At 41.8% G+C, this 27,838-nt stretch overlaps 1 protein-coding gene across 4 annotated transcripts; it reads left to right on the top strand.

Moving 5' to 3' along the window:
- The first annotated feature begins 545 nt into the window (after nt 1–545).
- On the top strand, nt 546–27,625 carry Nexn (nexilin F-actin binding protein). 4 transcript variants are annotated; one of them, XM_051195470.1, is made up of 14 exons: nt 546–721; nt 11,155–11,227; nt 12,800–12,991; nt 13,482–13,560; nt 13,669–13,817; nt 17,041–17,082; nt 18,355–18,546; nt 18,626–18,796; nt 20,805–20,990; nt 23,282–23,479; nt 24,491–24,712; nt 25,783–25,968; nt 26,187–26,544; nt 26,629–27,624. In XM_051195470.1, the coding sequence occupies exons 1-14, from the start codon at nt 564–566 to the stop codon at nt 26,640–26,642; spliced, it is 2,220 nt and encodes a 739-aa protein (XP_051051427.1). In that variant the 5' UTR covers nt 546–563; the 3' UTR covers nt 26,643–27,624. The 4 variants fall into 4 exon arrangements, with proteins under 4 accessions (XP_051051427.1, XP_051051446.1, XP_051051437.1 ...); XM_051195498.1 differs by lacking the exon at nt 546–721 and adding an exon at nt 844–937 and having other exon boundaries at nt 26,629–27,623; XM_051195489.1 differs by lacking the exon at nt 12,800–12,991 and having other exon boundaries at nt 26,629–27,625.
- The last annotated feature ends 213 nt before the right edge of the window (nt 27,626–27,838 follow it).

Genomic DNA, 27,838 nt, shown 5'->3' with positions numbered 1-27,838 from the left:
GGACGCCACACCTGCTACCGTGTCTCCTAACGCTGCTGTCCTTGCTTTATGTACTGGGCTTGGGGGAGAGTTGAACCTGGGACCTTGTTTGTGTGACACAGCCTTCCCCTCCAGTTTGGTTTGTTTTTAATGCAGCAAAGAACCGAGGGCCTCGGCTGGCCCAAATGGGTCTCAGCTGGGCCAGCCCTTCACGGGTGAATGAGGTTTCCCTGGAGGCCCGCGCTCTTCTGGAGGTGAGGAACAGCAGAGTCGGCTTGGCTTCTGCGGCTGCTCCGCGCTCCCTGAGCGCCCTATTCACTGACCTCCGAGTTAACCGGAGCCACAGGCGCGGCGCTTCCACTGCCGCCCATCCCTCCGGGAGAAGGGGCCCGCGTCACAGTCAGTGAGAGCGTGGGCTGCGGCGGCAGGCGGGGAATCCGCGGAGCAGCGCCGGGTGCCCGGGGCCCTGGGGGCGGCCCCGCCCTCTCCCCCTGGCGACTCCCCACCCCTGCCGGAGAGCGGCGGCGGCGGCGGGGGTTGGGGACTGGCCTGGCGTCCCGGAACAGCTGCAGCGCCCGTGTGGAATGCGGGAGCAGGCTGCGCACCAGGACTTTTATGGAAACTTGCTGCTGGCGCGCCGGGGCCAGAGGGCTCGGGACGCCCGGGGCGGCGGGGGCAGCGCGCAGACCCGGACGCGCAGCGCGGAGCAGGAGGAGCGGCGAGGTGCCCGGGCCACAGGCGGGTAGGAGGGCTGGGTGGGGCGGCCACGGCGGGGATGCGGGCCGCGGGGAGCACGGTGCTCGCCCGGCCAGCCGGCCTCGGCGGCGGGTGGGTCCCTTGCCAGGCCCTGGTGCGTCTGCGCCACCTGCGCCTGGACCGCTGAGTTTGGGGAGACAACGGTCCCAGGTGGCCCAGGGCGTGTCCACCCCTCCGCCGGGGACCCTCAGGGTCCGAGCCGGTGAGTTCCCCGTGGCAGGCAACACGTGCCCGCCGCGGTCTCCGCTAGCAGTGGCTGCGGTTTTAAAGAAATTGCTGATGGGTCCCTTTGGAAACTGGGGAACGAGGGATTTATAGCCTGCCATCCCCGGTCTCCAAATTGGTCCCCATCGCCAAGACCGGGATATGCTTGAAGGTTGAGCTGCTAGTCTAGAAGTTGGAGTGAAGACACGGTGTGATAAATTGTGAGATGTTCAAATGCAGTGTATGCATATGTGTTTGTGTGTGTATATTCACTTATATACACATACATACACATGCATACACACGTGCATGTGTCAGTGAGTGAAAAATGATCCAGCTGAGAGATTAGGTGATTTCTCAGTGGCTTTGAGATAAGCATTTTATTTTTAAGGCCACAAAGTGGGCAAGGAGTTGAGCGTAGATAATGTAGTAAAAATAGCATATGGTAGGCCCTCACAAAGTGACTGCCCTTGGAAAAAGTCAGGCAGGCAGAGAAAAGGAGCCACTGACCAGCTCCCTGGCCAAAGTGATGAGGTATCATTCATCAGCCAAATTTTGTTAATGAGTTCATACAACAGGGGCCCATTGTGTGAGTCTCAGCAGGAGACTCATGAGAGAAGTATGTCTCGATTAAACGACCTCAAGAAATTGGGCGAATTATATAAAAATGTCCCTAACATTATTTTATAGGTTAGACTGCTGCTGTAAGAGACTCCAAACTGCGTCTCTGATTTTTTTTCCCTGTATTTGAATGTTTGTATGGGAAAAGTGCGTAATTAACTGCGGGGGGGGGGGCTTGCAGTATGAAGAGACTATTTGATGTAGTTGGTTCCTGTTGGCACTGTGATGCTCATCCCAACCTTCATGGTGGTTGGAATTACAGGCTTATACCACAGGCTCAGCTCAGTTTTCCATCTCTTGTCTGATACGCCTGAGGAATCGTTAAGAGAAATGTGTGCAATTTTGAATTTTACCTGCAACAGTTGACTTAGTGAGAACTTATTGTTGCAAAACCTGCAACAATATCATTATATATCTAGTTTTCCTGCTACCAGCTTTTGATGCAACCCAGTTTTAATAGATTTTCAGTGATGCTGAGCGAGGAGCAATTTTTTTCCTGCTTACCTTAAAATGGAATCTGTGCTATTTTAGAAATTTTGACATGCAAGGCTGATCACTGTCAAAATGTATGTCATCTTGAGAAGACTATATTTAGCATCAGCCAAGGAATGCATTATCTAGGTTTTGAAAAGTATTTTGCCCTGGAATTTCATTTGAAGCATTTAGGTTAGGGCTTCATTTGTGAACAACATGGAAGCTATGCATGTACATTTGGGAGAGGTTAACTGGAGGCTTAGTTCCCTCAGAACTAAGTGCCTGAGATGACAGAGTCCATTTGTGTCTAGAAAGCTCTGTTCTGTTTGAAAACCCTAAAAGAATAAAAAGTCCATAAAAACCATATGAGTTATGGATGCCTACGAGGATGAAGATAGGGTGAATGGAAAACAAGAAACACGTGGCATACATCTACCTGTGCCGAAGCAAGTCTCTGGGTGTCTTTTCATTGTGTAGCAAATCGCAAGTCGTCTTGGTTTCCTTTGTAATTCAGAGGAGAATGACTTGCAACTTACCAAAAAGTGCATGTTTCTATTCTTATTTGACCACTCTGGTTCACATCACTTGGGTTGTTATTTGATGGCCTTTCTTCTGGTTTTATTAGTTACACAGTGCATACACTTGAAATTGCTACTTTTTAACTTTAAATGTGCACTGTGTGGTGTCGTTTATTTTATGGTAGTGTACTTCTGATTCCATGTATTGCACTGTGTGCATGCAGTGCCCTCTGAGGCCAGGAGAGGGCACCACAACTCCTGGGACTGATCCTCTGCGAGAGAGCCGCGGGAGCTAACTGTTGAGTGTCTCTTCTGCTCCTGGTGGCATACACTCTGCTAATGACCATGCCTTGCACATGCCTGGTCGGTACCTGGCTGCTGCCTGTGGCAGTGTGCTTTCTACATTCTACAACGGGTGGATTTAGACTCAGAAATTTATGTTAATTATACATCTTGATTTGTATCAAGAAATAGTAGATACACAAACACACACACACACACACACACACACACACACACACACACACAGGACATGGTGGTGCACGCCTTCAGTCCCAGCACTCAAGAGGCCAGCCTGGTCTATATATTTAAGTTCTAGGATGGAGAGACATTGCCTCCAGATAGATAGATAGATAGATGATAGATAGATAGATAGATAGATAGACAGACAGACAGACAGACAGATAGATTGATCGATCCTTAGGTGGTGTTAGGGAATGAGGAGAGGAAGTCACCTCTGGTGGACTGACTATCCACTTGTCTCCCAGAGCAGAGGATGGCCATGAATTGATAACTAGAACAGTAAGGAAGTCCTTCCTAGGACCTCTAGGCCTTCTTCCATTTATTTTTAGGAGTGATGTTTTGTTTGTTTGTTTGTTTGTGGCCTCTAGAGCTTGCTGGTTGTCTCAGCTTTGCTAAATCGACACAGCCTGGAGTCAGTCACCTAGGGGAAAGCCTAGATTAGATTGGCCTGTGGATAATTATCTTGACTCCTGATGCAGAAAGGCCCATCCGTTAGGCAGCACCATCCCTAGACAGATATTCCTGGCCTTAAAGAAAGCTAGGTGAGCACAAGCCCTCAGTTGCTCCTGCCCTGAGTCCCTCAGTGAGGTGACCTGGACAGGTAGCCCTGTTAACCCTTTCTTTCCCAAGATATTTCAGTCGGAGTGTCTCATCACAGTAACAGAGTGAAAAGGGATTACTTGGTGCTCTCCTCTGCTGCACCACTGACTGTTAGCCACAATTCCAGGTCCTCCCACCAAACTGTGGTCCTCAGTGAAGACTGGCTTCCATTTTAGATGTGGTAAGGAAGCCTAGACCTTCCCTTAGTTACCACAACTCCTGTGTTGCCTGAAGGTGATCTGTTCCAGGTGTCTGACTGTGATCTGTTGAGGGTAGGCCTGCCCCACTTTCTGTTCTGTTACCCTAGGGGAGTCGTTATCTCGAGGCTCTTTGGCAGGGTTACTCTTGTGTAGGCTGATTGTGGATCCCATAGTTCTGTCATTACCTCTGTCCACTGGTCCTCTTGCTCAAGTATGACAGGAGTTTGTCCTGTGTCCTGCATGGGGTGGAAAACACTAACAGCATGGAGTTTCCTTGCTAGGGTTGCAGAGTGGTGAATACACTTTGAAAAGTTTTACAGCCATGCAAAGGCAGAATGGTAGTTACTACAGATGTATGTCAACATTAGGCTGCAAATTAGTTTTATTTTTTGACATCTCACAACTTTGCAGTTTGCCCTAATTCACATTAGCTGTCAACTTGATGGCCTGGAGTGGCCTGGGAAGAGTTTCAGTTGAGTTCCCATCCATTGTGCTGTGGCTATGTCTGTGTGAGATTCTCTTGATCGACACAGGATGACCCAGGTTGTCCTTGGCTGTATAAAGAAGCCACTGTGAGCAAGTGACAGAGCCGGGGATGAGGTGGCAGCTGCGTTCCTCCATGGATTCTACCTCCTGTCCTGCTTGAGTCCCTGCTCTAATTCTCTTTAGGGACAGTGACCTGGAGTGTAAGCTAAGTAAAGGCTTTTCCAGCCTGCATTGTGTTTGATCAGTGTCTTATCACAGCCACAGAAGGACACCAGAATGGTAAGATCTGATTTCCTCCTTTTGAGCTGTGGTGAAGTAAATGTAGGGTTTTTTTTGTTTGTTTGTTTGTTTGTTTGTTTTCATTTTACTTGTTCTTTTACTAAGATAGGATCTTGGCTACATAGTCCCATCTGGCCTTGAACCTGTGACTCCTGCCTCAGGCTTCTGAATGCACAGTCCCACCGGTCTGTAACTGTCACTAATTAAATGATATGGTTGTACTTGTTTCTTTCTCTCCTATTTATTTTGGGGCAGGGTCTTGCTGTGTGGCTAAGGCTAGCGTGGAGCTCACAGCAGTCATCTGTCTCGACTTCCAAGTGCTGCAATTACAGACTGGCACTACCCATAGCTGGCTAAATGTATGGGCGTTTTTTGTACAAGTAAAAACTAATAAATGTTTAGGCTTAAATTTTATGAAGTTCAAAACAATTTTGTTGTTTCTTTCAAAGAGTTAGTTTTTAACATCTGTATATAGTTAAGTTTTTCATTTAAAACTTCCTTAAAAAGTTGACACAAACTCATGCACGACATTAGACACTATGATCTCAACACTAGGGAGGGTGAAGGAGGATTGAAAGTTAGAGGCCAGGCCAGGTCTCATCCACAAAGTGAGTTCGAGCCAGCAGTGCCACAAAATGAGACCATGCCTCCAACATGAAAGGGAGGGAGGGGGAGGAAAGGAGGAAGGGAGGGGAGGGAGGGAGGGGAGAGGGAGGGAGAGGAGATAGAGAGGGAGGGAGGGGGAGAGGGAGGGAGAGGAGATAGAGAGGGAGGGGAGAGAGGGAGGGAGGGAGGGAGGGGGAGAGGGAGAGGAGATAGAGAGGGAGGGGGAGAGGGAGGGAGGGGGAGAGGGAGGGAGGGGGAGGGAGTTAGAGCCCAGCCTGGCTGATAGCCTGCATCACAGGGAGATGGGGGCCATAGACAAAGGCTGTGCACGCCCCTGTCTGGACAGTTTTGGCTTTCCTGAGATTGTTAGCAATACAATCACAATACATGATGGACAGCTATGATTTCAAATTTGTTTTGTGCATTATTTGCTGTTCTTGAAATGCTTTGGTTGCATAGCTCAGATGGGAAGGAAAATAAAATAGAGAAGAAGGAGAGGTTAAACATAGGTCCCGTGAGTCTAGAAGGAGAGTTCTAGGTGGGGGAGGGGTAAAGCTGGATAGTGGAAAGCATGTAGGGGAAGCCCCCAGGCCACACAGCCTAAGGAACCATTGTTGGGAAGAGGGCTCGGTCACTGAAGCACTTGCTGTAGAAGCATGAAGACCTGAGTTTAAATCCCCAGAGCCCGGGGAAAGCCCATGCTAGCACACATCACTACCCCCTGCATTCCTACGGGGAGACGGGAAGCAGAAGAAACAAGCCAATCCCTGGAGCTCAGGAGCCAGTAGTATGGCACATGCAAGCAAAAAAGCCCGTCTCAAGCAAGGTAGAAAGTGAGGGCTGCCTCCTGAGGCTGTCCTCTGACACATGAATGCTGCGGGACACATGAGGCTGGAGTCAAACACACAAATATATACACACACAAAGGCAGATTAAAAATGGCGTTACACCTGGTGCCCTGACTAGTTCTTTGAAGACGTATTTTGATGTTTGTGTGTATGAATTTATCTGTGTGAGTGCAAGTGCCAGCAAAGGCCAGAAGGGGGTGGCTTACGCAGGAACTGGAGGTATGGACAGTTGTGAGCTGCCATGTGGCTGCTAGGAATTGAACCTGGGTCCTCTGGAGGAGTAGCTGAAAGCTTCTGCAGCTCATGTATGTAGTACAGGGGCTTGCCTGGAATGCATTTAGAACTACATAGGGCGATACTGTCATGCTGCTGCTGCCACTGTGTGGCAACCAATGGTATTGCATCTGCCAATTCAGACACATAAACCTGATACCTTTGGTATTCAGTCACTGGGCATAGAAAGGAATTTCAGCCTCAGTTTTTACTTTCTAGAATGCAAATTTACTTGATTTGATAGGTTACTCTTTGCTGTAGTTCAGTGACTCTCAAAAGGTGTTCTCAGAACTCTGTATCGTAGGGTCAACGACATCACCTTCTTCCAATCATTTTCTTTATGGATTTCAATTAAGACAACATACCGTAGCAATTCAAGTGCAGAAGCAGATAGAAGAATGTACTTCTTTCTTGTTAAACCAGACATAAGAGAGCTTTCAAGACTATAAAACAATACTGCTCCTCATGTTGTCTTTATTTTGGAGATAGTTACTTCCATGGTGTTTTATGGTAATAATGATATTTGTAGGGGGCTGAAGAGATGGCTCAGCAGTTAAGGACATTGGCTGCTCTTTCAGAGGTTCTGAGTTCTAGTCGCATCAACCATATGGTGGCTCACAACCATCTACAATGAATTTTGATGCCCTCTTCTGGCATGTAGGGATACATGCCAAAATACTTACAATACATAAATAAAAATTTTAAAAATTGTAATTTTATTTAAATGAACTAGTAAGATTATAGTTGATCATCATGTACATAATTTATCTAAGTAAAACAGGCCTGGCAGGGTGGTGATGGTGCACACCTTTAATCCCAGCACTCGGGAGGCAGAGGCAGGTGGATCTCTGTGAGTTCAAGGCCAACCTGGTCCACAAAGTGAGTTCCAGGACAGGCTCCAAAGCTAAACCAAACCATAAACACAACAACAACCCCAATAAAACAAACAAACAAAATCAGGCCTGTACTTGAGCCCTGAGCCCCAGATGTCCAAACCCCTCCTTCATGCAGAGCTTAGCTTTGGTATCTTTATATTATTAATGCAGTTTCTGATCTCAGAACAGGAAGTGGCTGGAAAGATGGCTCAGCAGATAAAGGTGTGCACTGCCATGCCTGGGGACCTGTGTGCTGTGCCTGGGGACCCGTGTGCCATGCTGGATCCACGTGGTAGAAGGAGAGAGCTGATTCCTCAGAGTTGTCCTTTGCCCTTCAGATGTGTTCTGTGGCCCAGGCATGCCCACATTCACATGCAAATAAGTGAATCAGTCATTTTTATGAGGGTCTTATATGTTTTTAATAGTTCTGTGGTGTCCTGTCTTGACTTTGAGTTCTGTAAGAACAGAAAGCTTATCCTGTTTGTCATTGTACACTAGGAGTATGGGCTGACTCTGACAGTAGAAAGATGCTCAGCAAACATTTCTGAATTGACATGCTTATTAGTTCTTTAAATATTTATTTATTTTATTTCATATATATGAGCATTTTGCTTACATGTATGTCTGTGCACCATGTACATGCCTGGTGTTTGCAGAAATCAGAAGGGGGTGTTGGATTCTCTGGAATGGAGTTAACAGATGGTCAAGGCAGCCATGTGGGTGCTGGGACCTGAACTCGGTCATCTCAGGAGCAGACAATGCCTTTAACTGCTGAGCCATCTCTCCATGTTTATCTATTTTATAACTTTTAAACATAATTATTTAGTCAGAGGACAGCTTTCTGGGTCAACGCTCTTTCTACTTATGTGGGTACCAGGCTAGAGCTTAAGTGCACTTACCCACTGAGTCCTCATGAGCCTCCACTTTAGCTAATTTCCTCATTTCTGGGTTTCCATATTCACCAGCTTTAAAGATCATAAAATAGAATGGGAACCACTTAGCATGCAGCACACGAGTCACGTGGCTTGTTCCCGTCACATGGCACACAGCGCACATTGTTTCCATCCTTCTCCTTAAATTAGCGTAGATGCTCTCAGTCTTTCCTAACATGATTGTTTTGTTTTAAAATCCTTACATTTGTTCTGGGTGTGGTGGTGCAGCATTCAGGAGGCTGAGGCAGGTAGCTCTGCATGAGTTCAAGACCAGGGCTGAGTTCACAGCCAGGGCGGTGTAGAGAGACCCTGTCTTTCTGTCTTCTTTTTTCTTAAGGATCTTTTCATTGTTTCCTTTATGACGTCATCAAATGAGACTTCCCAACTGTTTTGAGTGGTTAATTAGTCCTTTCCCTGGCAGGGACATGATTGGATAGGAGGGTGTGCTGCACATAGTGTGTGATCGTGTGGTGTGGTAACTGGCTAAGGTGGAAAGTGCGTGTGACGTAGAGGCATCTGCAGGATATGCTGTGCTGAAATATGTATTATACAAGTATGTGAAGCAGACTGTATGTATAAGACAAGCTGATCCCAGGTGGAACCCGAGACAAGGAGCACAGAGAAAGGGCTGCAAGAGAACCTGGACACAGAATGACGCTAGAGACAGATCAGAAGAACCTTCCGCTGGCATCCATTGCTGCCATTACTGTGGAACTTCTGAAGGCTATTACCAAGAACGTATTCTTAAAGTTGTCCTACTGGTAATATGTATTAGTTAAACTTCGTACAGAAACATGTCAGAACAGGAGCCCTATAGCAGTGGAAGAAACTGTGCTTTCCTTGGGTCATAGCACCTATTGAAAGGGAGTTGATAATCTGAAAATAGTTGCCGAGGTTCTGAAGGAAAGCAAACTGTTAAAATGAATACTATCAATATATAGGACGTAGTGGAACACTGTATTTCTGGTAAGCGTGGTTTTGTTGGATTAAGAAAAAGCTCCTCTGCAAAAGAAAACAAATTCCCCCCGTGAGCACTGGCAATAATGTACAGACGCAGAGAAGATGGTGAAATGGGCCAGACTGTCACAATTACCTCTCTCCTGAGATGTGACTATTGTAACAAAGTTGTATGTGATTAATGCGTGATCCTGGGGATTTGAGAATTGGGCCCCAAAAGAGTGCTTTAAAAGTACTGTACTGATCCTTTACTATGACAGTGGAAGCTGATGGCTATGGAGATGGCTCAGCCAGCAAGCATTTGCTGCACAAAAGTGAAGGCCTGACTTTGGATCTCTAACACCCACGTAGAAAGTTGAGTGCAGTGCACACAAGCCCCCACAATCCCAACAGGGAAGCTGGTGGGTCCCTGGAGTGCACTGGCTGGCCAGCATTGCGGACTGAGTGACCCAAAGTTTGATAAGACTCTACCTCCACACACAGATATCATGCATGTGCATACACAGGTGTGCACACACACTCACATTTATGTGTCCCCAACTCCTCAAGGGACTAGAAACTGAATCAAGATGATTCTTCAGACTTGTCAGTTTCTGCATGAATGTTGTAAAGACTTCCAGGATGGGATCTACTTTGATCTTAGTTGGAAGGAGGTTCCGGAAAGCAACTGGGCCTCTGTAATCTGGACAGGGAGCACAAAGTATGGCGGGCATGGAGGGAAGAGCACTGCAGACATCAGTGCAGACTGAGGTCACTAGACATGTACCTGACGGCACTGCCTTCCAGTCCTGGCGGTGCTGGTGGCGCAGGGCTGGAGCCTTAGGAAACCGTTCACATGTTTACAAACATGGCTCCAAGGCATTTGTTAGGAGGATGAGCACAGTGTCCGGCCTACTCAGGAATGTGAGCATATGGAAAATGTGCCATATATCACCAGAGAGATGCAAATTACGATGAGATCACCACAACCCAGAACACTGGCATCAAGGGGCAGAGGGGTAACAACCCTAACCCTCCGTCACTGCTGTGGGAATGCAGCAACTTTCACTACTTTGAAAGTCAGGTTGCCGTTTGACTATGCTGAACACATTCTTACTATGCCATCTGGAAATCATGACTTGGTATTTATTCTGAGAATTTGAAAAGTTTGGTCCATGTAAAGCCTGTGCATGGATGTTTAATACCAGTTTTATTTACAATTACCCAAACATACATAACCAAAATATTTTTCATTAGGTAAATAGATAAATATGCAATGGGCTATTATTGTTCCGTGGGATTAAACTGCTTGAGAGGGCAGTTTTAAAGGCTATATTACAATCAAAGTATATTTATATTTTAGAGTCAAATTACAGGGCACAAAAGGATGGGTTTAAAGGAAGTGTGGCCAAGCAACCTCAATACGAGCAGTGTTTAGAGCCTAAGGTACCGGGGACACACATAGTACACACTTGTCCAGTACTTTTGCAGGCTCAAGCTCCTCCCACTATGCACATTCTCCGGCCTTCTAAAGGCCCTTTTTTTGGTTTTTCAAGACAGGGTTTCTTTGTGGCTTTGGAGCCTGTCCTGGAAATAGCTCTTGTAGACCAGGCTGGTCTCAAACTCACAGAGATCTGACTACCTCTGCCTCCCAAGAGTGCTGGGGATTAAAGGTGTTCGTCACCACTGCCCAGCACAAATGCTTATACACTATTAACTTGTTTTTTTGTTTGTAGCCTTGGCTGACCTGGAGCTCTGTATGTAGACCAGGTTGGCCTTAAACTCCAAGAGACCTGTTTGCCTCTGCCTCCCAAGTACTGGAATTAAAGGTGTGTGTGCTGGAGAGATGGCTCAGAGATGGTCTTCCAGAGGTCCTGGGTTTAATTCACAGCACCCACATGGCAGCTCACAACTGTAACTTCAAGATCTGATGCCCTCATACAGACATACATGCAGGCAAAATACCAAGCACATAAAATGAAAATAAATAAACAGAAAGAGGTGTGTATGATACCATACCTGACAATGTTATTATTATTTTACAGGTACAAGAATATACAAAGCATCAGCCCCAAACAACATAGAGCAAACATGAATGACGTTTCGCAAAAAGCAGAGGTAAGTAAATCTCAAAAGTTTAGCCTGTGTGTGTGCATGTGCGTGTGTGTTGATGCAGGGAGGAGTCAGGAAGACTTGGAAAGGGCTGAGTGAGAAGCAATGCACAGGGACAGGAGGATTGTGGGAAGAGTCACATTTAGGTGCATGTAATTAATTGGTAGCATCAGTGTGTAAAATTGAAGAGGGTTCTGTTCACACACTGTTTTGGGTCAGTACTTAAATCTGGGTTCTGGGAAGCATGCGTACTAAACTTCTGCATGGCAGTGAAGTGATAGAGCTGTCATCTTACATAGATTTTTAAATACATCGGTCTTAAAAATGACTCCTTCCGTCAGGACCAGGCTATAGAGACAGATGACCTGAACAAGGGGGAGCTAATGGACCCCAGACTGATAGCTGGGGATCCAGCATGGGACTGACTCAGATCCCCTAAACATGGGTCTCAGTTAGAAGGCCTGGACAGTCTAAGGGACCTCAGACAGTGGAACCAGGATGCATCCCTGGTGCATGAAAGGACTTTGGAAGCACATTCCCCATGGAGGGATACTCCCTTAACCTGGGAGGGCCCAGTCCCTACTCCAAATGTCTTGACAGATTTAGATGATCCCTTCTGGAAGACATCACCCTACATGTGGAGTGGGTGGGGGATGGGATGAGAGGGGGTTGGGAGGCATGGGAGGGAGGGAGGGGGAACTGGGAGGAAGGAAGGAAGGAAGGAAGGAAGGAAGGACTCCTTCAGTGTGGTTTTGCTGAGGCTAGGACCGTTGGAGGTGATAATTCACTTTGAGAAGGAGGACTCTTAGCATCTTCTGGAAACTGCAGTAAAGGCCTCTTAAGTGTCTCCCTTTTACAGCTTCTTGGTTATAGTTACTGAGAATTGACAGACCCCAGATGCTGACACTCAAAAGTAACAAGCTAAGAAACCTGAATGGGCCTACAACACACAGTAGTTAGGCATGAGCAAGATCTGTCACAGGTCAGCAAGCCGCGTGTCCTTGTCTTTAGGGGAGTTTGGCCACTCTACTCTCTCATATCTCTACCAGATTTCCTTACTCAGTCCATATGGCTACCCTGCACATTTTAATGAGCCTTTAGCTAGTTACACATGGGCATCCCATCAGGAAGCATGGCTCACCCGTGGGGTTAAACTGGCCTTCAGCTTTGACTGTCTTATCTGCTATACCAGTAGGAATGAGGTGTGCAATACGGGCTTTACCTTAAAAGCCCAATCTTATGCTTTGTTTCCAAATTCAAACACCAATCCTCAATCCGAATCCTTAACAATACGGCAGGAAAATACAGTATAAGTAGTTTGTAGTTAGAATTCAGTATTTGATTTCTATATTTTACTGGACTTCAGGCTCAGTCGAGTGCTACCTTTACTTGGGGTTTCTTACTGTAACTTCAGATTAACTTAAGTTTTAGAGAACATGTAATCAGGCTGTGGTGATCCAAGCGAAGGTTTGAACTTGTATCTATTTGTTTTGATGAGTATTTTCATGTCTTATTCTTGTTTTTGCCTACTTTCCTTTTCTCTTTAAACTTTCTTCTCTTTATTTTCTTCTAACTAAGATTCTGCTGTCTTCATCTAAACCTGTTCCCAAATCCTATGTGCCAAAACTTGGCAAGGGTGATGTAAAGGATAAGTTTGAAGCCATGCAGAAGGCCAGGGAGGAGAGAAACCAAAGGCGATCGAGAGACGAAAAGCAAAGAAGAAAAGAACAATATATTAGAGAGAGAGAATGGAACAGGAGGAAGCAGGAGGTCATTTTATTTTATTTTACTGTGAATATTAATCTTATTCCTTGTAGTGCATCGACACTAACATTTCATATAAACCATGCTGTGTTCTATTGTACCCTGATTTAAACTGAGCATCAGCCTCCCCTCCCTTCCCTTCAGTCTCTCCACTGTTTCCACTGCAATCTACCATGATCTAATAGTAAAATGAAGTCTCCATTAGTAAATGAAAGCTTTAAATAAATTGCATTACAATGTGCTTTTATACTTATTGTTTATACTTGTTATTTTCTTGCTATAGTTCCTCAGAACTATAAGACCGATGAAAACTTATTTTTCTTATATAAATATATGATAATTTTCATGCAAGAAGAACAGCACAAGGCTCAGAATTACCTCTGGTTCCAGGGGTCCACTGGGCATCCTAGCAGTTTTCCCTGTGCTGGGGGCCACTCTAATATATTCTAGTCTGATGTAAGGACACGTGTTCATATTCATTTATTTAACCACCTAGATTAAAGAAATGCTTGCTTCAGATGATGAGGAAGAGATCTCTGCTAAAATAGAAAAGGCATATGTCCCAAAGCTAACAGGTAAGAACCCTGAGGGGTAAACAAAATAGAGATTGCAAGAGAAAGAAAGAAGGCAAAATGGACAATGTTTTTTTTTTTTTTTTTTTTTTTTTTTTTGTGTGTTCTTAGGGACGGTTAAAGGTAAATTTGACGAAATGGAGAAACATAGACAGGAAGAACAAAGGAGGAGAACAGAAGAAGAGAGGAAACGCAGGCTTGAGCAGGACCTGTTGGAAAAGAGGAAAATACAGCGTGAGCTAGCAAAAAGAGCTGAGCAGGTAGATGCTAAATGCTGCATTAGTGTTTGCTTCTGGACCTAAGAACAAATGAGAACTAATTAAATTATTTAATACAATATAAGCTTATTAACAGTGGCTAGCCTGAAAACATTACCTTTTGAAAATATTCAGTATCAGATAACCAGTAGTATGGGCAGGATGTGCCTATTTTAGGAGGATGATGATAAGGCTGTTGTTACATGATCTTTCTAATTGTTTCTACATTCCTTAAACTGACAATATTCCTACCTTTGCTTGGTATCTATCTCTAAGAATGTTACAATGGCATAAGGCATTTTCACATATAAAGTATTCATAACCACAAAGCACAACTATAATTGCCGTCCTTATAAAACAGATTTTTATGAAAGATGTTGATATGCAGGCGTGCTTTGCTAGCTAGTGTGTGTTTGTGCACAATGTGTGTGCAGTGCACACAGAGGTCAGAAGAGGGCACAGATCACTTGGATCTGAAGTTGCAGAGCTCTGAGCCATCAACATGTATGTGCTAGGAGCCAAGCCCAGGTCGCCTGCAAGAGCAGAGGTGCCCCCCTTCACCTCTGAGCTCCCTCCCCAGCCCCTTAGAGCAGTATTCTGCATGCCTTAAATCAATATGCTCTGCTCCTTCTAGCTCCTACCGCTTTTCAAAAGAGAAGGGTGATAAAGAAAATAAAGCATGTCCTACCTAAGCTTGAATGCCAAGGAATCCATTAACTTCAAGTTTGTGACACAAACACTACTTATTTGGTGGGAAGTGATGATATATGTCAGATTAAATGTGAAGAATGAGAATTTTCCTATACTTTATGCTACCCTTATCTGGAGAAAGGATGCTGTGCACTTCATTCAGTGTTACCTCTTCTACTCATTAAAGCTGAGCTTTCATTTTGTAGTGAAATTTTATAAAGATAGAGAATTATGAAATGAGAACTATTGAAGTTGTAATTATTGCCATATATAATTACTACAAATATATACCTATGTAGATACGATTTATGAATGTAGTTATATTAAAACTGTAAAGTAAATGAATAAGACTATTGTGTATAAAATGTGGAGTCTTGCATAATACATACTGTGTGTGCATACACAACTAGAGTAAGTCTTTCGTTCTTCAGTACTTTCAAAGCACTGGTATTTTCTAGGCCTACTGACCCATTTTAAACCCAAGAATGGAATGGTAGGTAGTGTTTCCTCAAACAAACATGTGAGCTTGACTATAATAATAATAATAAATGACTGGATGATCAAAAGGTAAATTAAAATAAATATGATCATGGAAAAAGTCAGTGTGTTTACACCACTTGCTGTGTGTAGAGTGCCACAGAGCCCTGGCTAATGATGTTTTAGCTCTATTAAAGATACAACAATGTAGTGACTTCTTGTTATAAATGTGTAAAGATTAATTTTAAAACATAAGTACACTTTCTACTCAAAAGTAATATGACTTAATGCAAAGTAGTGTAATGTTTGCTTACCGGTTACTTGTATAAACCAGTATGCAAGAGGAGTCCCTGAGCCAGAAATGGTTAAAGTGATTACCAAGATATTACCACTTCCAAGACTGTAGGACCTTACAAAGAGTTAAAAAGGAATCTACCTTGTGTATTAGATACTAGAATAAAAAAATATGTGAGAAAACACTGAGGGTGTATTACCTGGTTAACTCTGAAGATACTGTGATGGAAAATTAAAGCCCATCCATTCAGGGACAGATATCGGTGGTAAATAGGATCTTGAAAAAAAGGCAAGGAAGGAAATCTGGGGCTGAAATAAATTCACTTTGTATAAGGATGGATATGTACATATACATATACATATACATATACATATAATCAGTTCTTTAATGTTAACTTGTAAAAGTCAACACTAACTGAATTCTAAACATGTTCCTCTTGACTATACTAATTCATCATTTTCCATGTTTGTTTATCGTTTTGTAATGGTTTAGAGTGAGCAAAGATAAAAAGAAAACACTGACAACAGAAATCTGAGCCAACAAAGTGGGAAAGCCCAGTAAGAGCTCTGTCCACCGTGGCAGATCAGGAGGACTGGAAGAGCTCTAGGAAATAGGAGCCTGGGTTTAATGAACTGTTTCTCTTCACAGTAGTCTCAGGGTCTGGCTTATCACATCTCGTGGATAGCTTTTTTTACTGAGGAATTAATTTGATTGCCTATTGGAAAACAATTCATTTTGTAATTATTTTAATTAGAGAGCCATTAAAATTCCACTTAGTATGATACATCATTGAAAAAACCTATTCCTTTTATACAGCAAATCAGTTTGAGTAATTCTGTAATAAAACATGTTGTTCTTTTTTTTTTGTGGATTACATTTTTTTTTGCATGCAGATATACACAGTGAGATCCTTCACAGAAACTTTCAAACATTTAAAATGTTATTGTTAAAAACTAAAATGTTTAATATAAAATTACTCTGATAAAACTGTTATTAAAAATATAAGGTACTTTTTTTTAAATTTTATTTGAAACATGGTACCACTATATAGCCCTGGCTAACCTGGAACTTGATACATAGATGAGGCTGATTTCAAACTCACAGAAATCATCCTGACTAAATTTCACTCTAGGACAGTTCTTTGTTGGTTTGTTTTTGAGCTAGGGTTTGTCTGTGTGGCTCTGACTGTCCTGGAACCCCACCCAACCCTTATGACACTGTCTACTTGTCTGTTCTTAATGTTTCTTTTTCCTGAAATTTCAAACACTGCATTGTTAAAATCACCTATTTTATCTCAGCAGTTTCTAAAATATCAGCCTGCCTATCAAGCTACCCTAATGATGTTTCTTCAGAGAAATGTGCTCCAACTTTAGATGATGGCTTTTTCCTAATTCAGTGTGGCCAAAATATAAGAAAATATTATAAGTACCACAGTTATCCTCCCTTCTAATCTAGCTGATATTTCTTCCATACTTTATTATTGTTATCAGTTATATTTTTGTCAGATATTTTGGTTAAGAAATAGGGTCACAACCATTTGATTGTTTGTGTGGATTTTCCTTCTGCTATTGCAGGGCAGAGGATGGAGGGTTGTTTTTGTGCATCTTATTTTAAATTGCTACTAAACTTGTTCCTTGTAAGCTCACAGTAAAAAAATTGAAATTTTACCAGAAGACATGGCTAGGTTACTTTTCAGTTGTATGTTTGAAAGCACCAAGTAGAAAATTCAATGTAATGTAACGATATGAAATTCTCATTCAATAGATTGAGGACATAAGCAATACGGGAACCGAATCCGCAGCAGAGGTAACAGACGTTTCCTTTAATGAAACATTCACTGAAAATTACCTGATTCACACATTATCTTGTAATCCAAGAAGGACATTCGGGCTTTTATTTCACTGTTGATTATAAACCTCACAAGGTCAAGGATGGGACACTTTCAAACACTGGACAAGTGTGCCTCTGCCTGAACACTTGGGTCATGAAGCGCATGAGTCACTCTGCCAAGGCCATGTTTCCTGAACTGACATCTGAGGCCACTGAAAACTGACATTTTTAAAAGGCAGTTTCGTTTTCATCATTTCTTCTCTCCCCAGAGTCCCTGAGAGCTCGAGTTCTGGGTTTCACATACCAGTGTAGAGGGTAGTGTGTATCCCGGAGAAGGAGTGTCCAATAACCATAAAACATAGTCCAGTTAACTAGCAAGGTTAAAATCTATCCAACCAATTTGATGGTGTGCCTAAAATTATGGTACAAAAGTTGAAAAAATATTTATTTTAGGAGCATGTGTTAGTTTATTTTTGAAAACTGTTAGAAGTTGAGATAAATCTGTAGTAAAAACAATTAAAATCAATTTTAAGAGAATGCATTCTAGCTAAGTATGGTGATGCATGGCTTATTCCAGCACTAGGGAGGCAGAGGCAGGTGGATCTCTGAGTTAGAGGCCACCCTGGTCTACATAGTAAGTTCCAGGACAGCCATGGCTACATAGAGAAACCCTGTCTCAAAACAAACAAACAAACATAATTTGTTTTCAACTTTAATAAGATAAATGCTTTTCAGCTTTATATATGTTAGTAAATCACTTAGGTAAATATTCGATGGCTTTTCTCATTAGATACTACTTTACTAAGTACTGAAAAACTTAGATGGAGTAGCAGATTGTGGAGAAAACTTCATTGTATGTTTAAATCAAAACTATCCACCATCAAATTGGTCTAAGTATGCTCACATGCACAGTACCTTTTGTACAATTAATGTACAGATTGTCTAAAATAAGTCAGTGTTACTACAGTCTTGTTACTTAATTGGGGAGGGTATATTAATTCTGTCTTCCCAAATGCAGAATGCTTCTTGAAACTGCCATCAATGGATCTCAGTAAACTTCATTAATGATGTACAGTGAGTTCAGAGAAAGATGTATTTAAGAGTAACTAGTTGGAAAAAAATAAGTTTTTTTTCTTTCATAGCCTTGACAGCAATGTAATTCACCACTTACCACTTATGGAGGTGAAGTACACTACCACCTACATTTTTATTATGAATATAGATGCTAATTATCTATTTTATAAACAGGAAGGTGATGACTCACTGCTTATAACAGTGGTGCCTGCCAAATCATACAAAACACCTGGAAAAACAAAGAATCCTCAGGACCTGGAGAAAGAACAAGGGAATGAGAGGCTAAATCAAGAAGACGACAAAACAGTAAGACATGAGGAAGAGTGCAGATCTCTCAAGGAAGCCAAGTGTCTTTCGTTAGTCATGGTAATTGTTTTTTTACAAGAACAAATCCAAAGTTTAGTTAACAGCAATTGTTTTTTGGGTAACAAGTTTGTTTCCATAGGATGATGAAACTGAGGCCCAAAAAGAATCACATTTTCCTGGAAAATTGAAATTAACCTTTGAAGAACTGGAGAGACAAAGACAAGAAAATCGCAAGAAGCAAGCTGAGGAGGAGTCGAGGAGGCGCTTAGAGGAAGAGAGGCAAGCCTTTGAGGAAGCACGGAGGCACATGGTGAGTGTATACGCCTTACTTAGCTCTGCTTCCGTCTGGGAGCTTTGCATGAGACTTGCAGATTCCAGGGGCCTCTCTAAGGGGAAACCCTCATTTATTGTTTTTTTTTCCCCAAGTACTGTGGTTTGGACCAACGGCCTACTGCATGCTAAAAAGGTACCCTACTACTGACCCTATTCAAGTCCCAAAGACATGGCTTTGAAACCATGCATGTCCATAGACAATGTACATGGATGTAATCCATGTGTACTACTCAGTGCATCTGGTTTCTCTTCATGTGTCAGTTAAGCAGTATATCTAATGGTATGGTTGTAGGACATTTTCAAGTCAAATTAACAATTGCTCTGTAATCCCAGCTGTTTGGGAGGATGAGGAAGGGCACGCAGTCAAGAATGAACAAGAGCCAGAGCTGACGGCACCCTGGGCCCCTTAGTGAGACATGCTCAGAGATAGTGCACTTGTGTAGCGTGCACTAGGCCAGAGGGTTAGTCCCCACTCACTCTCCTACCCGAAGAGGAGGCGGCATGACTCCAGTCTCATTTTCAGAATTTAAAAATGAGCACCTATAATTTTGGGCTGGAGAGATGGCTCAGAGGCTAAGAGCATTGACTGTCCTTCCAGAGGCCGGGAGTTCAATTCCCGTCTATAGTGAGATTTGGTGTCCTCTTCTGGCCTGCAGGGACACATGCAGGCAAAATGTTGTATACATAATAACTAAATCTTTAAAAAAAATACCTATAATTTCAAAGTTACCATGACTTTCTTATGAGGATTACAGCTCACCATTTTAAAATTTGTAGACATTTATTTAAAATGGGGTTACTTTTGACCACAGTGGTGGTACATGCCTTTAATGCCAGCATTGAGAGGCAGGGGCCGACAGCTGAGTTCCAGGACAGCCTGGTAAGTAAAACTGTCTCAAAGTCAAATAAAATGGTATTCACTTTAAGATAATACCTACATATTTTAATGTAGCTGGTAATCAGCTTAATAAGATAGTTAAATAATAGTTTCAGTTCATGTTTAAATGAGCAAGTAATTGTGAAATGAATTTTACATAAAATACCAGAACAGATGGTACTTTCATTTTTTTTTTTTTTTAACTATGGAAATCACCATAGTTCAAAGTGAGGAAATTATTTTTAATTTGAAAATTGTATTGAGTCAGGGTTTTGCTGTAGCTCTAGCTGTCTCAGAACTCACTGTGTAGACTAGGCTGGCCTTGAACTCAGAGATTCACCTACCTGAGAGCTCAGATTAAAGTGTCTCAACTTCTCCCAACACTCTCCTCTCTCTCTGCAATGTAGTTTTCATGGCTTTAGCTCTGCAGTACAGCTTGAAATCAGGGTTTGTGATACCTCCATCAGTTCTTTTCTTTTTTATATATATATCTTTATTTTACTTTTTTTACATGTCAATCCCAGTTCCCCTCCCTCCCTCTTAACCCTCTCTGCCCCCTCACATGCACCCTGACCACCCTCCCCTCCCATCCCCCCACCCCAATTCCACATGTAGTGAGTGCAGTACCATCCAGGAACTCTTAAGTACAAACTATTTAGTTCATGAGAATTATGTCAGCGGAGCCCTCTTAAAATGTTATGCAGTCTCTTTTATTCAAAAGCTTCAGAAATTTTATTTAATCTTATTGAATCTTGAGTACCTTTTTATTTGTAACTTCTGTACATTTGATTATTTTATCACATAGGAAATTAAAATGGAAGAGGATTTGGCCAGGCATGGTAGCTTTTAATCTGAGCAAGCACTTGGGAGAAACAGACAGGTGGATCTGAGTTCAAGGCCAGCCAGGTTTACATAGTGTGTTCCAGGGCAGCCAGTGGTATTTAGAGAGACCCTGACTCAACAAATAAAAAATACGAAGGAAGAGGCTTTGGAGTAAGTATTCTGGGAGCGTGCAAACACTTGGTCAAGCTGCTAAGCCCTCGCCTTTCACTGGCAAGGCATTTCTATCCCAGTGTCAACGTTTAGTGACGAATATTTTCTTTATTAGGTAAATGAGGATGAAAACCAAGTTGTGGGAAAAGTCTTTAAAGACTACCGCCCTGGAAAACTCAAACTCACTTTTGAAGAGCTAGAGAGGCAAAGGAGAGAGGATGAAAAGAAGAAAGCAGAGGAGGAGGCCCGGAGGAGAATAGAGGAGGAGAGGAGGGCATTTGCTGAAGCAAGGAGAAGCATGGTAAGAAGACAAAACTAACACAACACTAGTCAGGGATTCAACATGTGTGCACTTGGGAAAGCTATGAAAAGCCTGACAACCACCTCGGTATCATCCTCAGGAATACTGTGCTCTTTTAAGACTAGAGTAGCTAGCAGTTTGAGGAATCCTGCCTCTGCCTTCTCGGTGCTGGGATTACAGATGTGCACCTAGTTTACTTGTGTTCCAGGGCTTGAACTAACTCAGGTCCTGAAGATTGCAACACAAGAACTTTACTGACTGAGCTATCAGGGCTTGAACTAAGGTCCTGAAGATGGCAACACAAGAAGAACTTTACTGACTGAGCTATCAAGCCTAGCCTAGGAATTCAGGTTTTAGAGGGTGTAAATGAAATGATTAAACTTTGAGGAATAGCCTATCATCTCTGAAATCTGCAGCAAACCTATGAATGCCAAATAGGTTTTAAATACCAGGCACTTATCAGCATTTCCTTCCCTTGTGCTGAAAGGGTTCCCATTACCAATGCCATCCATGCCTGCCATAAAGGGTTGTGCCCTATTGTCCCTCTCTGGAAGCACATGCTTTCCAGACTAGATCTGACTGTCAAGAAAAGAAAAATTGAGCTGGAGAGATGCATCAGCAGTTAAGAGCACTGAATGCCCTACCCCGAGGGCCAGGGTTCAACTTCCACATGGCCGCTGACAACTGTAACTCCAGTTCCAGGGGAGCTGACATCCTCACACCAGTGCACATGGAATACATTTTAAAGAGACTACAGTTGTCTATGAGAGGGAGAGAGAGAGAATAATCAGAGAATTCCCAACAGTTCCCTGCTTCCTTTCCCTTCCCTGCTGTCCTTCCTTTATTGTCCGTTTTAATCTTGCTCAATCTGTTGATGACCAAAGCCACTTAATTCTAACCGACTCTTCATTCTTTCTTACATATTGATACCTAATTTGTCACAAAGGTAAACTTTCCATGCCATGTAAAATGACCATCTGATTAATTGACCCATACACTGCACTATGAAACTTGTGACTCCATGCTTTCATTCATAACTAAGTGACTGACTCATCCTACCTACCATCTTCACTGCTTTAATCCCTATCACTGTTGCTACTCCTTGCCTGTGAACCCAGGAGAGGTTTTCTCACTTCACGTGTCCATGTCTGCATGCAGGACACAGTTCAGATCAGACAGAGAAGTATTTATTTCCAGGAGACAGAAAAACAACTTCATGGTAAAAAACATTTGACATCAATTTGCAACCAAAGGTTCTAGTTCAACTTGGAAATTGCTTGAATTCAGGATGTGGTAGTACAATAAAACGGTTATTGGGGACCGGGAAGGCGGCTCAGCTTGGTGAAGGTACTACTAAGCCTGATGACCTGAGTTCAACCTTGGACATTTGCATAAGGATGAACTGACTTCCTGAAACTTTTTTTTTCTGACACCTACATGCCCACCTCCCAAAAAATAGACAGATGAACATTTTAAAAATTTAAAACCTTACTGTTGGGAGCCTCCATGATGATGGACAGAGCACTAAGTATTTGCAAGCTTTATTGTATCCTGTGAGAACCATAAGAAAGTTGTCACAGGGAGGCTCAGTGAGGTAAGTGGTTTATCCAAGGTCACAGTCAAATTAATTCCTCATAGAAATTTACAAAATTATGAGAAAAGTCTGCTAGTCACATTTCTAATGAATTTCTGGTGTCAGCATGACACCTTCCTACAGGTATGACACCATTTATAATCTTACTGGAAATACTCTGAAGCCGGACTTCTGGCTTTGTTACCTGCATTTCTGTTCACTTTGGACAAGTTCCTCAGGATTCTTGCCTGTAAACCAAGGATATTTAGCTAAGCTATTACCTTATAATAGCTTTAAACACACCCACACACCCACACCCCCATCTTGGCAACAAACTTCTGCACAATAAAATTATGGCATTAAGTCTTTTTGTTTTTGATAAAAGCTCATGATGATCCAGATGTAATCAACTCACTAAGACCAGACAGACTATGACTTAACTAAAATGCCCTATTTTAGTGACCAGATTAAAATGTTCTCAATGTCATTAAAGGATCATTGTATAATTTTGTCTATTTGAATGGAGAACAGATGCAGATGGTTACCCTCCCCCACACTGCGTTGCATTTCTGAAAATACCCCCTTGTGAAATTTTATGACTTCTGAATTTTTAAATCAACTTGAAACAAGTTTTATCCAAGAAATCTGTTTCCACAAGAAATACTACCTTTTCCATATGCACAATTCTGGAAAATGGTAAAATATTTATTTTGAATAGGTACTAGATGATGACTCCCCAGAGATATGTAAAACAGTTTCTCAAGAATCTCTGATGCCTGGAAAGCTGGAAATTAATTTTGAAGAATTATTAAGACAAAAAATGGAAGAAGAAAGACGGCGAACAGAGGAAGAACGACGGCATAAACTAGAAATGGAGAAACAGGGATTTGAGCAACTGAGACAAGAAATGGGAGAGGTAATATTCACTGAGGGTTTTCCTTACATCGCACTATTGTGACTATATTATTAATAGCTAAAGTGTCTAACATACTTTTATGACAGATATACTTAATATAGGTGCGTGTCCAGCCTGGTAGGATGTAGCTAGGAATGTGACCTGACCAATAAACAAACCGTAAAAATTCACTTAAAATATTAAATCTTTTTAGGTTATCTGTTCTAACTAAATTATGTTTCTCCTGTATGATGTTATAGGTATCAGTGTCCTGATCCAATGTCAAAGACAGTAAAGCTGTTCCTCTAAAGGACTGAGATTCAATTCCCACATGGCGGCTCACCATCATCTATCCACTCAAGTTCTAGGGAAGCTGATGTCCTATTCTGACCTTCACAGGTTATGAATGTGGCATGCATACATCATACAGGCTAAGCATTTACATATGTAAACAAAGTCTAGAAATACCATTGATACTGTATTTAATTTTAGGTCCTAAAGCACAATAGTATTGAATGATAGCAATTAAATTAAAAAGTTTTTTTTGTTTTTTTTCTTTTTGAGACAGGGTTTAAGTAGCTCTCCTGAACTAGCTCTATAGATTAGGTTGGCCTCAAACACAGATCCACCTGGCTCTGCCTCCCAAGAGCTGGGAAGGAAGCCCATCCGGCTGCCAAAGAGTTGTACACTGCTTCCTTTATGTGAATCGGAAGTTATTAATTAACTGTGTATGGGTGTTTTGCCTGTATTATGTATGGTGCCATACACAGGTACTGCCAGTGGGCCAGAAGCGGGTGTTAGATCTCCTGGAGCTGCAGTTAAAAGGTGGTGAGCCTGTGTGTGGGTGCAAGCACCAAGCCATCTCTCAAAACGCAGAAAACTCTGAAAACAGTACATGTAACATTCCAGTTGACCTGTGACTTCCAGGCATCTGCTTGGTTGTCTTCAAATGTATTTCCCCACACACAGATGAGATGGGATCCATTGTGATTTTTCTGATATTCAACATACAGAAATCTTAATCTTTTGAAGGAAGAAGAAGAAAATGAAACGTTTGGATTGAGTAAAGAATATGAAGAACTAATCAAATTAAAAAGAAGTGGTTCTATTCAGGCTAAAAATCTAAAGAGTAAGTTTGAAAAAATTGGACAGTTGTCTGAAAAAGAAATACAGAAGAAGATAGAAGAAGAGCGAGCAAAGAGGAGAGCAATTGACCTTGAAATTAAAGAGCGAGAAGCAGAAAACTTCCACGAGGTACATAATTATTGTATTTGTTATGACCTTGATCCTGTCTTAGTATTTACAGCCCCTAAATGGCATATATGTAATAATCTGGAAACTGAATAGCAAAAGACTATTTAGCTCATATAAGCTCCAAAAGGATGAGGGAGGAATGGATAAGAGTACAAAATGGAGAAAAAATGGAATGGTAGCAAGTTTAGAAATAAACAGGCAGGATGACCGTGCACTCATCAGACTAAGTTATCCCATGTTCTTGGATTTCCCTAAATGTAACTAAAACGTGACCTGGGAAACTAAGAATCTTCTAAACCAATGAAAGCATGTATGTGCTGATGAGCCATGATTTCCTTACAGAATTAATCTACAGCTTGTTTCTCAGTTCCCACTTATTGTATAATTTCACCCCCCCCAAATCTCCCACTGCACTATGGTAATAAATGATTCTGTTACCTTAATTTAATGGCTGTGGGTGCAGCTCAGCTGACAGTTATATGCCTGGCATTTAGTACCACATAAGCTGCATGAGGCCTCACGTGCTGCAACAGGTTGGCAGTTAAAAGCCTACTGCTCCTTTTAGAGGACAGGGGTTCTTCTCCAGGAACCCACAGAGCAGCTTAAATGCATGACTCACCTTAGTCACACTTCCCGACATTCAATCTAGATACTTCTTCATATTCTTATGTATCCTTCCTTGACATTTCACAATAATTTACATAATTTATTTCTAAAGTTTCCAGAATGTTTAGTAGGGTGAAGAAATACTTGTATTTAAAATTGTAATGACAAGATACTCTGTGATGGGGTGTGCACATAAAAATGTAAAAGAACTTTTTTGCTATTAGCACTAATAAATCAAATAGTGAGTTGGATATAAGCCAGGTGTCCAACAAGACACTGACCTTTGAAGTGGAACTTACGTATTATAAACTGTTTTACAATTTATTAACTCACTTTTTCCTGAAAATCTAAACGGCTACAGTATCACATAGAGCAAAATCAAACATGTTATGTATTTTATGCCTATAAATTACCAAACCATTAATGTTATTAATCAACTCTTGGCAAACAATTTTTATTTAAAGGAAGATGATGTTGATGTAAGGCCTGCAAAAAAAAGTGAATCTCCCTTTACTCATAAAGTTAACATGAAAGCCAGATTTGAACAAATGGCTAAGGCAAGAGAAGAGGAGGAGCAAAGGAGAATCGAAGAACAAAAGTTACTACGAATGCAGTTTGAGCAGAAAGAAATTGATGCGGCAGTACAGAAGGTAAGTTCCAAAACCGGTTTCAAGCAATTAAATTGTCTTCATAGCTTTCAAGCTATCGGAATGGTTCAGAAATAGTATAATCAATAAACCCAGAGCATCACGCATGCTAGCCAAAGGCTCTTTCTTACATGAGTTATATCCCAACCTTTCTTTTACCTTCAAATTTCTATGACTAAAATTAAACGACAACTTCATAAATGCACTTATTTTTAATACAGAAAAGAGAAGATGAGGAGGAAGAAGAAGGTAGCATCGTTAATGGCTCCACTACTGAAGATGAAGATCAAACCAGATCAGGAGCTCCATGGTTCAAAAAGCCTTTAAGAAACACCTCAGTTGTAGATAGTGAGCCAGTCAGATTCACTGTTAAAGTAACAGGGGAACCCAAGCCAGAAGTTACATGGTGGTTTGAAGGAGAAATGCTGCAGGATGGAGAAGACTATCAGTACATCGAAAGAGGTGAAACTTACTGCCTCTATTTACCAGAAACTTTCCCTGAAGACGGAGGAGAATACATGTGTAAAGCAGTCAACAATAAAGGCTCTGCAGCAAGTACCTGCATTCTTACCATTGAAAGTAAGAATTAATTGGCTTTTGATCCTTTATTTCATTAGAGAAATAAACAGGAAAAACATCATTCTTCTTCTTCTTCTTTTTTAGTGGATGACTACTAGGCTTCCTTCTTTCCTTGGAACTCTTTCTCCAACTCTTTTGCTACATCTCTGTGGAGGGGCCAAAAGGAGACCAGAGGTGCCACTATACTGACTTAATACCCTTTCCCAAAACAGGAGCTCATCCAAAGAAAGCCTTTCCCAATGCTCACCAGGTTACCATGTTGTGCCCAGTAAAATGCAATTGACAGGGAATGGAGATGTATTCTTTCTGTCAGAACCTAAAACAAAAGCTTTGTATTTTCCACACTTATACCAATTAAGGCTGAATTTAAGAGCAAGAGTTTTACGTCTAAAATTAGACAGAGGACAATGAGATTGGCACTAATCAGACTTCCTCTGTATGTGACTGCTGTAGACCTCTGAAGCAGATATACTGACGGAGAAGCATCGTTCTTCTCACAACAAAGGAGGAACACTGAAAAGCCCAAGCAGGGTGCGTGTGTGCGTGTGTGAGTTTAAAGAAACTACTAAATTTAATACAAACCAAAGCTTATGCAGTGTTCTAAGTGTGATGAATATGTAACATGTCTTTTCAAATGTGTAATGACTTTTAACTTTATGCTATAACCTGCCTGAACAAATTACACTTTAATGAGAAAAATATTAGTATTCCATTCAGGAGATAATGTTTTTGTTTCAAGACTGAAAAAGGAAGAGATTTAGGAGAAAGTGATTGATATTACATTCTAGCTTTAAAAATAAGTCTGTAAAATGTCAGGTGTGACAACATTTGCACACACCTTTACTCCCAGAACTTGGGAGACAAAGGAAGGTAGTTCTATATGAGTTCAATGTCACCCTGGTCTATATAGGGAATTGCAGGATAGCCAGTACTACATAGTGAGACTTTCTGGAAACAACAAAGTCTGTAAATATAATTAATTATAACTATTATGTTCTATTACTTTTGGTTGATTTATATTTATATTCAATTTCCTGGAAAACAATTTTACATTGTGAAACCATAATAAAGTTACCCATGCTTTAAAAAAAAAAAGGTCTTGTTCTTTATTTAAAAAGCTGTGCAATGAGGTCTCTGCCCTTTTTAAAAGTTTAAGGAACTTAGCATTAGGATTAAAAAGGCAAATCACCACCAGTACTTTTCTTCTCAAAGCAAACCTTTAATGACAGGAATAAAGGAGAAACTTTTAACTCCGTCTACACAAAGGCACAAAAGACAAAAGCACTCTTATGAA

Source organism: Phodopus roborovskii, unplaced genomic scaffold (genome assembly GCF_943737965.1).
Source record: "Phodopus roborovskii unplaced genomic scaffold, PHOROB, whole genome shotgun sequence".
NCBI classification, from domain to species: Eukaryota; Metazoa; Chordata; class Mammalia; order Rodentia; family Cricetidae; genus Phodopus; species Phodopus roborovskii.
This window is presented reverse-complemented; position numbering and strand designations above follow the sequence as displayed.